The sequence below is a fragment of the Zalophus californianus genome, chromosome 11 (assembly GCF_009762305.2).
Source record: "Zalophus californianus isolate mZalCal1 chromosome 11, mZalCal1.pri.v2, whole genome shotgun sequence".
Classification (NCBI taxonomy): Eukaryota; Metazoa; Chordata; class Mammalia; order Carnivora; family Otariidae; genus Zalophus; species Zalophus californianus.
Window position 1 is genome coordinate 109319670 of NC_045605.1, and position 11359 is coordinate 109331028.

The following is an 11359-nucleotide window of genomic DNA, read 5'->3' on the forward strand; positions in this document are numbered from 1 at the left end:
AATTTGGGCAGAATCCAGTCTAATGGAAACACATGCTTCCTTTACTTTGGGCTCTTGATCCCAATGCACGCACCTTCCTACCAAGTGCCTTCTAGGTGCCTGGAACGGTGCTAAGCCCCTGGGGATCTGGTGAGAGCTCACATGGTAGACACACATCAGAGATTTGAGAGACGTCAGTGCCACGATGAAAGCGAAAAACAAAACCAACCAACCAACCAAAAACTAGGGCGATAGGCTAGATGGATCCTGAGTGAGAGGATACCACTTCCCTCACCGACTCCTGCCCCGGGTTCACCCAAATTCACGGTGATCCTGAGCGGAATTCTGGGGCCTGCTTTTGGCCTTTGAGTTTGTCCTGACCTGCAGGGGAGCTGGGCATTCACCACCCCCTCTAGTTGGTCCTGGGCAGGAAAGCCCCCAGGGTGTTCCCGGGCTCCGTGCTGGGCAGCCCCCACAGCCGAGCATATCCCCTGGAAGAGACTTGTGTTTGGAGCAAATGGACATTGAAGCCAGGGGTCGGGGGCAGAGAGATGGGTAAAGGTTCCCAGGCATCAGGGTGCAGCCCCGACCATGCTCCAAGCCCATCATCACTGAGAATTATGAAATGATTAGAATGGGGAGCACATAATGTCTGCACCATGGGGGATGGTGGGAACTGAGCGGGCTTGTCTGCTGCGCTGTCTCAACACCGAATTATTTTCTCCTTGTGGGTGATGGCCACCTTACCCATCTAAGGTCTGCTGCACCTGCACATCAGGTAGATCCTTCTCAGGAGAAGTCAGCCCTGGGCACAGCTGTGACATTGTCCAGGGGATGGGGGCATTCACTTCCTCTCCTGAAGGGCGTGCTGACCTCAGCCTCACCGACTCTGGGGCCCGGGCACCTCTGTGCAGGAGCGGGGAGGCCTCCGTGATCCTAAGGAGTCTGGGTGCATGGGTGCCACGTGACCAGGGCGCTGTTGACTTTGCGTGTCCCATGGTGCACTTGGCAATCAGAGAAATTTACCCAAGGCCACTTTGTCCCCATCTGCTGGGTGGGGAGCCGCAGAGCAGGAGGTGGAGGACGGGGCTCTGCCTGGCGTGTCCTCGCCCCTCCGGCTGGCCCAGGATGCCCACCTGGAGAGGCTGACCACACAGGTAAGCAAAGTGCCCACTCAGGAACCAACCTCTTTTCCCTCCCCAAGTTCGTGGCTCCTTTCCCCTGGGACCTCGCTCCAGATGCAGATGGGTGTGTCCGGGAAGGCACCTCCCGTACACCTTGGAGGACTTCTCTGCAACACTCTGGAAGCCCTTATCAAGCAGCCACATCTTCAAGAATGCTCTATGTGATTACTGCTTCCACGTTGGGCTCCCACTAAGTTCTCATGTGAGTTTGAAGTGATCTTCAAACCTCTGCACAAAGCATATAAGGCCAGAGCTTAATGTCACCTTTAAGAGTCATGGTCAGCAAATGCACTGGGTCACCTGGCCGGATCCACTGGCTGGCAGCTAGCTCTCTGCATGGACAGAGGCAGAAAAAGGCATTTGCCACCCAGAGAGCAAAGAAGGGCTTGTTGCACTTTCAGTCAGGGTGATAGCTGAGCTAACAGGGGTGAGTGTTGATGGAGGGATGCCAGCGGGGCTCATTGTGGGTCTGGTCCATGGTGAGCATCCAGCACACATTCACTGGGATTATCATTATGAAAATCACAAGCGAGTGCTCCCACCCTACCGCTCTGCCCATCTTAGGTTGTGCTCCTTGTCAAAGCCTTTGCATTTACTCCTTATATAGAACCTTCTGGAAAGGTTGAGCAGGAGCACATTCTCATTTTGTAGGTAAAGAAGAAATTCAGGAACTGGCTTCAGGTGGCCCGCACTCCTGGAGGCCCCTGAGCCTTCTCTCTGGTGAGGTACCTGCGGCTGGACCATTTCCCAGGTGAGGACGGGCTTGGATCCCCAGGGCCAGACTTTCAGAGACCTTGGCTCCTCCCTGCCGGGCCCTCTGAACTCCAACTGGGGCTCCTTTGTGTTTTGAGGCTATAGGGTTGGAGTTGGAGGACGTGACCAAACTGTCTCTTCTCCCAGGAAAGCTTGGCTGGGTAAGGCCAGATGTGGGGAGGTGGGCAGAGGCCGCGGAGGTGTGCTCGGGTGTGCACATCTGGGCTCCAGTGTGCATGTGTGTCTGTGTATGCGAGCGTGCATGCCTGGGTGTGGGTGTGAGAGTCTGTGTGTGGCAGACAGAGAAGGACGAGCGGATGCTGTCATTTCAGAAACGGCGTGGGGACATTTCTCAGGACGTCCTCTCTGGCGGCAGGGGGATAGTCGACGACCCCGCGCCCGCGCCCCGCGCCCGCGCTGCTCCCTGGATCCGCGCGCGGCCCTTCTGCTCAGACCGCAGCCCTCCGCCTCGCTTTCCCGTGAGGGGTCTGTGCCCAGAGAGGTGGAGGCCCCGGCCCGGCGTCGCCTGCGAGCGCAGGCCGAGGGTCACCGCGAGGGCGACAGGGGACCCCGCGGGGCCGGGCCCTGCTGGTGAGCGCGCAGGTCTCCCCGGGCGCGGGCCCCGGCGGGCTCGTCTCCGCCGCTGCTCGCCTCCCTCTCCCCGCGCGCCCCCTCCTTCCCGCCCGCCCCAGCCCTGCCCAGCCGCCGCCGCCGCCGCCGCCGCCGCCGCCGAGTGATAGCTAATTGCGCGGAGAAAGGGCTCGATTGTGCGCGCGCCGGAAGCGCGGGCGTGGGCGGCTGAAAGAGCCGGAGAAGGTGGCTGCCTCGCCCCGCAGCTGCCGCCCGAGCCGCTGGGAGGTGACGTCAGCGCTGGCGAGCGGGGCGCCGGGCGGAGCGGGGGGGGGGGGCGCTCGCGGCCTCCCGCCCGGGCTGCTCCACAATGCGGCCATTGTCGGCCCCGGGGCTGCTCGCGGCATGAATGGCGCCCGGGCCTCTTGACCGGGGAGGCCGCTAGCCTCGCCATCCGGCCTCTCACCCGCCAGGGAGGCCCGGGGATTGGAGCGAGGCCGCCCCGGGCCGCCCCGGGGAGGGGAGCTGGCTGGACCCCTTGCGCCATCCTGGGAGCGATCCTCCCCCACCCCCCCGCCCAGCCCCGGCTGGCCCGAGCTCCCTCGGCCGACTGGCCGCCCATCTGACCCTCTGCAGAGCGGGGCCTGCACCCCAGGACTCGGGCCTGCATCCCAGGGCTGGGCCCTGCGCCGGACCGCGCGGCCTCTGCATGGCCTCCTGGTTCGCGGGAAGCATGGGCTCCGACCCGCTCATGGTCCTGCTGGTCCTCATCCTGCTGGCACGCTTCATTCTCTGGTCCTGCCTTGGCACCTACATTGATTGTAAACTGGCCCGGCGGCAGCCCCGCAAACCCAAGGCGGACTAAGGCCCCTGGCGGCCGGCGGACTCTGAGTGTCCGCATGGGCGGGTCTTCCTCTCCAGGAGGTCAGTGTCCCTGAGGTGTGCTGTCCTGAGGCTGAGGGTGTGTGGGAGGATGGGGCAGGACAGGCAAGCCACTCCTGTATCCCACCCACATGGCAGAGATGGACTGTGTCCTACCCAGACTGCCCAGGGCTGTCCTGGTGATGTCCCACGTCCCATGTCAGGACAGAGGGGCCACCACTGCCTGTCTGTCCACCAGGTTCTGGGGTCTGCTGTTGGAGTGAGTGATGCGAGCGTGGGTCTTGCTTTAAGACTCTCTCTGCCTCCAATTCTTTATAAATATGTTTGCAGGACAAGGTGGGGATGAGCCAGAGGGCTGGGGGGTAGGAAGGAAGGACAGATGTGGTCACATCACAAGCCAGGCCTGCCATCAGAAGCTGCCCTGTGTCTCAGCTTCCTCTTGTTCCCCCTCCCCCCCCGGGAGGGGGGATAATAGTTCAGACGACTGCCTTGGTTTTCCCTTAAGCAGACCCCTGGAGGGTCTTAGGACAGACTTTTTGACACCTGAGTTCAAGCCCAGCTCTGGTTGACTGTGGGTGAACTCTCTTTCTCCATCTCTAAAATGGGCATAATAATCCCTGCCTCCCTCAGAAGGGTAGAAGGAGGGTTGGATGAGGGGTGGGGTGGCAAGCCCCCCATATTCTGCACACCATGGGACGTGTGGAGGCCAATGGAGAAGAGAAGCCAGGAACCCAGGGCCCTTTCTTCCTTTCTGCTTTTAAGTGTGTGGCTGAGACGCGCCTCCGAAGGCTGATAGGCAGGAAACTTGACACGGGCCAAGAATCTGGCGCCTCCTTGCCGCCCACCTCCCTGTCACACCCTGCCTGAGCAGCAGGTGGTAGCTGGGTGCTTCTCAACCTGGCGGCAGATTCTAATCACCCTGCAGATTTTAGCAAACACGATGGCCAAGCGCCGGCCCCCCTGCCCCCCGCCCCCGACCAAGAAGCAGGGGCTGGGGGCAAGATGTCCCCGGGAGGCTGAGGCCTGGTTGCACTGTGCCTTCCCCGGAGGACTGGGGACTTCTGTCAGAGCAGAGTCTTAAGGAGCTGGTGTCACTGAGCAGGGCTAGCCGACTCAGGAAGCCCTGACCAGGAGCCACCCTTCTAGCCTTGCGGCATCCTGGCAGAGGGGCGATGGGCCTGAGTCAGGGATGCGGTGGGACCTGATGAGCTCACCGACACCGAGAAGATCTTGTCTTGCTCCAGAAGGACCTGCTATGCTTGAGACAACCTCAGGGACTGGGGAACCAGTCAGCAGAAGCAGTGACCTTCTGGGGGCGGGACTGACCAACACCAGAGACTTTTGATGGTGGGGTGTCTTGGAGGATGGTTTAGAGGTGAGGACCTTTTCTTATAGATGACAGTCTGGGAAGTCTGCACAGGGTGGGGTTACCATGCATGGATTCGTCCAGGGCTGAGGCGGGGGGTGGCTGTCCTCTGGGCCATTGCATTGGCCAGTGGCCCAGCAGAACTCACATCCTCACTGTGTCAAGAACCTGATTGCAGGATTAGGGGAGAATGTGTTCTCATTGTTCTTAAGGAAAACGTCGTCCAGTTCTCTTTAAAATGATCGTGCATGATTTTACCGATCTCTTTAAGAGGAATCACGGTTGTTACCGCGATCATATAACAAGGAGGGTGGCCACCCATTCTGGTTGGCCTCGGACTGCCCCAGTTTTAAGAACGGAAACCTCCATGTCCTGGGAGACCACTCCCTCTCGGGCAGAGCGCTCCCCACTCCTGGTCTGATGGAGGAAAAGTCAGTTCACACAGCCTGCTGATGTGTCTCCAGTGGCTAGCCTGCCTGTAAGCCGCCTGCTGCCTGTGTGTGCACATGGGTGCGTGGAAAGGCACCCCCCCACACACACTTGAGGTTCACCATTTGGTCCAGTGGGCCAGAATTCCGGGGCTCTTGCTGCAACCCCTGCTGTTGGGGTTGTCTGGCAGAGAGGACAGGAACAGGAGGCTGCTACCAACACAAGACCCCGGAAGAAGACCAGATTCTGCCAGTGTTATTTGAGCCCCTTTCCACTTACACTAGGCAATATATTTCTTTTTTCCCCCACCTCTCAAGCCAGTTTGCATTGATTTCTTTATTCACAACTGACAAAATTCTGATGCGTGCAGGCCTCTGCATCCACGTACCAGCCATCCATCTACAGCCTCATGACGCATGCCTGGCTCAGAACGAGCACTCAAGCCATGGCATCTGAGTGAGTGAGAGGATGTGCCCTGGTCTAATACCAGGCAGCCACTGCATCCGGCTGCAAGTAACAGACAAGTAAACAGTGACTTCAACAGGAGAAGCTTTTTTTTCCCCTCTTCGTTTTTCAGATCACCTGAGCTGAAGGCAGATGCCTAATGACTGAGCCACCCAGGCACCCTCACCTGTTTCTTCTAATGTGTTTTAATGTTGCTCCTAGAAAATTTAAAAGTACATATGCAGCTCACATTTTTATACCACACAGCGTCGTGCCAGAATTGCATAATATAGAGAAAGTGCCCTGGTGGGCACATGAACTATGTGTTATAGGAACGCAGAAGAGGGCTTTCAGGAGGATGGTTTGAAGTGATAATGTAAGTACTACACACCAGAGCTGATGAGATGCAGCTAAAGCTGTTCTTATAGGAAAAGTCATTGCCTCAAATACTTCTATGAACAAATAAGGGAGAATGAAAATTGATGAATTAAGTATATGGCTCAATAAATTTAAAAAAGAACACTAGAACAAAGCTAAGAAACACAGAAGACAAAGAAATAAAGATAAGAGAGGAAATTAGTGTAATACCAAAGTGATACAGGTCCTGGATTTTTTTAAAAATAACATTTCTTATGATTTCCTTCTCCTTTTTTCTTTTTCTTTTTAAACATTGTGTTAAAATACACATAATGTAAAATTTACCATCTTAACCTTTTTTTTTTTTAGAGTGAGAGAGTGTGAGCACAATTGGGGGGGAAGGGCAAAGGGAGAGGGAGAAAGAGAATCCAAAGCAGACCCCCCACCCAGCATGGAGCCTGATGTGGGGCTTGATCTCATGACCCTGAGATCATGACCTGAGCCAAAATCAAGAGTTGGAAGCTTAACTGACTGATTGAGCCACCAGACACCCCCCCATCATAACCACTTTTAAGTGTATATATAGTTCAGTGGTATTTTTGAGAGAAAAAAACCCCAACAATCAATCACATTCTTATGCGTTAAATTTACCAGTAAAGAATGAGCTCATGAAACCCTAGGCTCCCACCCTTGACCTGAATAAAAGCAGAACCCCAGACCCATGTACTCTCTGACTCTCCAGCTGTAACCCATAACCTTACTATGGCCCCAGGTGGGCTGTGTACTTTCCAGGTCTAAACCTTCATTTTTTCAAAGTTTCCTGATGGTTGCTGCTGAAGAGCATCTTGTAATCACAATAAGAACAACGGGGGCCAGTCTAACCACAAGCTTGGTTACTGGGAGGCTGAGACCACATATAAGACCTCCTTTAAGACAAGAAGGTATAAAGGCCCAGAATGCTTCAAAGGAGGACCCCTACCACATCAAATACTCAACACTACTTACACTCCTCCAGCTCATATAAGAAGGAAAGCTCCCAATTATTTTTATGTAGTAAGCGTCTCATTGATACCCAAATCCGCCAAAAATAGCACAGAAAGAAAAAATGCATGCCGATGTCACTTAGAAGTGTTGAGCCCAAAATTCGAATCACTAATTAAAGCATTGCCTCAGAGGGGTAAAACATCATGACCAAGCAGGGTGGCTTCCAGAAATGCAAGGATGGTTGAATACTAGAAAATCAGTTAATATTATTTCCTCTAGTAATAGCTCCAAAGAGAAAAATGATTTCATGGTTTCCTTAGATTTACTTCCAAAGGTATTTGGATAAAATTCACATCCGATCGCAATAAAATGCATCATGAAACAGAAGAAATAGATAATACGTTGATATGTTTTTAACCTGAAAATGTAGTTCTCTCTTAACAGGGAAGGTAGCATCATGACGAGTAGGGTGGTGCCCGCAGCATCACCATGGAGGGGAAGGTGCTCACAGCTGCTGGATGGGGTTCTGGGGTGAGGCGTAGCTTGAACGACCGGGAAAGAGGAAGCAAGTACAGAGAGGTAGGGACATTGGGGAAGAGAAGGACAGACTCAGGTTAAGTCACAGTGAGATGGATGGGCTCTTGGGAAAAATGGAAGCACATCCACTGAGAATGATGGCAAATGGTTAACAATTCAGGAAAGTGGGTGGGCCCAGGTCGCTATGGAGAAACCACATGCTGCAGGCAGTCTATACAGGGATACGTTGGCACAAAAGACCCCATTTATAAGAGCAATGTGAAGAACAGAGTACCTGGGAGCAAACTTCATGAGACATGTGTCAGATGCTTGCAAGGTTGAATTGTTCCCTCCCATAGATTTTGGGGTGCACTTGGATGCTGCAGATTTCCTGCAGGTGGGAGACCCTGGGAGTGAGGGGGCTGGTAGGGAAGGAAAGTGGCAGGGGCAGAGGAGGGGGTCACACCTGACCCTCGCGGACAGACCTGACCCTGTCTGTCTGTCACTTCCTACTTTGATGCCCCCATGACCTGCAGGAGGAGCCGGGCGCCCCACTCGGACCTTCAGAGCGCGAACAGCGGAGACTCCTCCAGAGCCGCCTTCTGGGCCATGCGCTCTGGCAAATGTCACTGCTGCCTAGCCAAGACTGCACAGAGCAAAGCCACTACCTTTTTTGGGAGGGTGGAGGGTGCTCACATGTAGGGTGGCTAGTTGTCATGGGACTGAGGGATGTGCTTGGGATTGGGGGTTCCCTGTGACACATCTATGGTGCTAAAATCAGGAGCGTCTTGGGCACACTGGGATGTTTAGTCATCCTAGTTGTATGAAGTTCTGGGTAGTAATGAATTAAACTATCCAAAGAGAGTTCTGATCTTTGCCCTGGGAGGGGATCTTAGGCCCTTGGAATGTTCTGCCTGATCAAAGTGTCCTTGTGTACCTGGGACCTTGGGACACTTGGGACAGTCTGACAATGGGATTTGTTATAGGGGTGTTGTTTCCACCTGATCTCCAGAGGGGCTGGAGACCGAAGGCTGGATACGCCGGTGGTCAACCGTGTCTAGGGAGTCCAGCCCAACAAAAATTGCACACCAAAGCTCATTTTGGAGGGAAGCTACCTGGTTGGTGATACTCTGTATGTGTCACACATCCTTGTGGGGTGGATCTGACACCATCCATGACCCCATGAGAGGGTCCTCTGCCCCCACGCACCTCTGTCCTTGGCTGATTTTGATCTGTATCCTCTTGCTATAATAAACCACGGAGCCTCCGGTGAGTCTGGAGTCCTTCTAAGGAGTAGTGAACCTCACGGTGGCTTGGGGACTCTCGAACTTGCAATCGGGGTCAGAAGTGAGGGTGGCTTTGGGGATGTTCCTGACTCCTGCACCTTCCTTTCCTGCTCCCCGCCACCCTGAAAAGCACAGAACGGGATCCCTGGACAAGCCGGCCTGCTTCCCACCTCTCCCCCAGCGACCTAACCCCCTCCCCCCGTAAGCGCAGCCCGTGGTGCCAGCTTCTTGTGTCTCAGCTGGAGCGGTTCCACGTACTTTCTAGAAAACACATATACCTTCTCCCAGCCCATGTTCCGTCCTGCTCTGTCACTCCATATCAGCTTTTGTGGAGTTTCTATTTTTTTCTATAATGTGCATGCATTTTTTTTTTTTTTTAAAGAAAGAAGTAAAGAAACAACTGGGTTATACGTAGTGAAAAAGCACAGCAAGTTCAAATCCCCAAGGTGAGGGTCCAGAGGGGCTCAGGGGAGGGTCTGTGTTCGTGTGTTTAGGGGCAGGAGTGAATGGGGGAGGGATGCCTGGAGTGCAGGGGAGGCGGGCGGAGGGGTGGCCCCACAGTCTGTGCACTAATTTCATCACTAGAAGTGCCCCCCACCCCTCCCCACAAAGCCATGCAGTGTGGGAACAGGCTCATTCTTCCCGCCCCAGGGACCTGGCACCCGGCTCTTTCCCCCGGAGGAGGGTCATTGGGGAGGACACAGCCAGGCTGGTGCAGGGACACCTGGGCCGCCTCTGTGGCCAGTCTCCGTGGGGACAGGATGGGGAGCGGAGACCTCTAGAAACGGCTCACTGGTCCTGACTTCATTCCCCAGAAGGGACGTGACACAAGCCACCCTCTGCCCAGCCGCCCTTCTGATGTCCCCGGCGTCCTGAGACTAGATATTTTGCAGGGGCAGGTGGAAGGGAGGTGACTGCCTCACCTCTCTGACACCTCCAATGTCAGCTGGACATCGGCCCCAGGTGTGGCAGGACAGCCCAGCCCCCTGCCCCTGTTCCCCAAACCCCGCTTGGCCGGGGAACAGGCACTCAGCCTTGGCGAGCTCCCCCGAGAGCAGCCTGCAGAGCCCCTGTGGTGGAGATGAGTCACCCGTTCTAAAAATAAAAAGACTTAAGTCATGAAAGAGCGTATTTCCTTTTTAAGCCAGATGTGTCTGCTGAGGGGCCCCCAGCAGTTTGGTGCGGCAGGGAGGGCCAGAAGCCTCTGCTTCACGGGTAGTCGGTGGGGGGTGGGGAACAGAGCCCCCTGGTATAAGCACCTGGACAGGCTCATCCCCGCCTCCAGCAGCTTCTGGGGTATCGGGGGGAAATGAACTGTGTGTAAATAATACCCACATGGCGCAGGTGGTCCTGGGGGCTATAAGAGAGGGGCAGAGTGCTCAGAGATACACATGGGGGAAGGGCTTTAACTCTCTCTCAGGGTCTGCAGAAGGCTTCCTGGAGGAGGTGTCGCCAGAGGTAGGACTTGGGGGGCTCTGATGGGCAGATAGAGGAGGAATGGTGTCCCAGGTAGGAGAAACAGCATGAGCAAGGGCCCCGAGGCTGGAAAGCTCATGGCACGTTGAGGATCCTCAGGAGGACTTCTCAGACCACCTGGTTACACAGGCAGATTCCCGGGCCCCCAGACCCGCTGCCTTTGAATCTCTAAGTGGGGCCCAGGAACAGGACCATCAAGCCACCAGGTAATTCTCTGGCTCTCCAAAGTTGGAGATCCACTAGTCTGGCCGCTGGGTGTATAGAGGAGGGGATGAAGATGTACAATGGCAAGTTGGGTCTAAGTTGTTAAGGCGTTGATGCTCACCTGGGAGTTCGGACCTTATCATCCTTGCAGGAGGGAGCTTTCAAGGGAGGGACGCTCCTGGACCTGTGCTCGGGAATGTCCCCAAGAGCAATGAGGGTGATGGGCCCATGGAGTGAGGGGTTCTAGGGGTGAGGACCCTGCTCAAGGGGGGCCTGGACTGTAGAAGTGATGTGAGGGAAAGGGTCAGGGCTCTGGGAGACAGCAGGGACGGAACTTGGGCCACAGGGGAGAGCCCTGTGATGGTCACCATGGAACTGTGTGCAGAGTGTGAGCAAATGTGGAAGAACTGGGTGCTTGTCATCGGTGGAGGAGGAGGGGGAAGAGAGAGGAAGACAGGGAGAGGAGAAAGGGGAGGCAGATGGGGAGCCAGGGGTCGGTCGTCTGGGTTTGAACGCCACATCCTCTCCTTCTACCCACGTGACCTGGGCACCATGCTTTAACCTCACCAGGGACCAGATTCCTGTCTGCAAGACGGGGACAGGTTGGCCGTCTCCCAGGAAGCCCGTAGGGCAGAACCTGTGCACAGAGATCCCGTCCGTGCCTGGTTTCGGGAAGGCCCAGAAGTTTTCCCCGGGAGCAATGCATGAGTGTGTCGGGTGGGACTTTTCTGGTCGTCCCAAGAGTTTGGCTGAAACCACAAAGCTGAGGACGAGAGGCGAACAGAGCCCTGCATTCGGGAGAGGTGTGGCCTTCCCGCTCCTGTCCGTTGGAATGGCTAGAACTGTCCCCGGCTCTCACCCATCTGCAGCCTGAATGGGGCTGGAAAAGGGGCTGGTGCCCGAGGGTCGTCACTTAGTGGGCAGCATGA

The 11359-nt window shown here is 55.6% G+C and overlaps 1 protein-coding gene across 1 annotated transcript; it reads left to right on the forward strand.

The window, feature by feature from the left end:
* Positions 1-3195: 3195 nt before the first annotated feature.
* On the forward strand, positions 3196-3351 carry SMIM38 (small integral membrane protein 38). The gene has a single exon (XM_035722741.1). It carries the CDS (start codon positions 3196-3198, stop codon positions 3349-3351), a length of 156 nt encoding a protein of 51 aa, XP_035578634.1.
* Positions 3352-11359: the final 8008 nt, after the last annotated feature.

Excerpts from the sequence above, each read along its gene's own strand:
- SMIM38 (XM_035722741.1), top strand. The coding sequence starts at position 3,196 with ATGGCCTCCTGGTTCGCGGGAAGCATGGGCTCCGACCCGCTCATGGTC.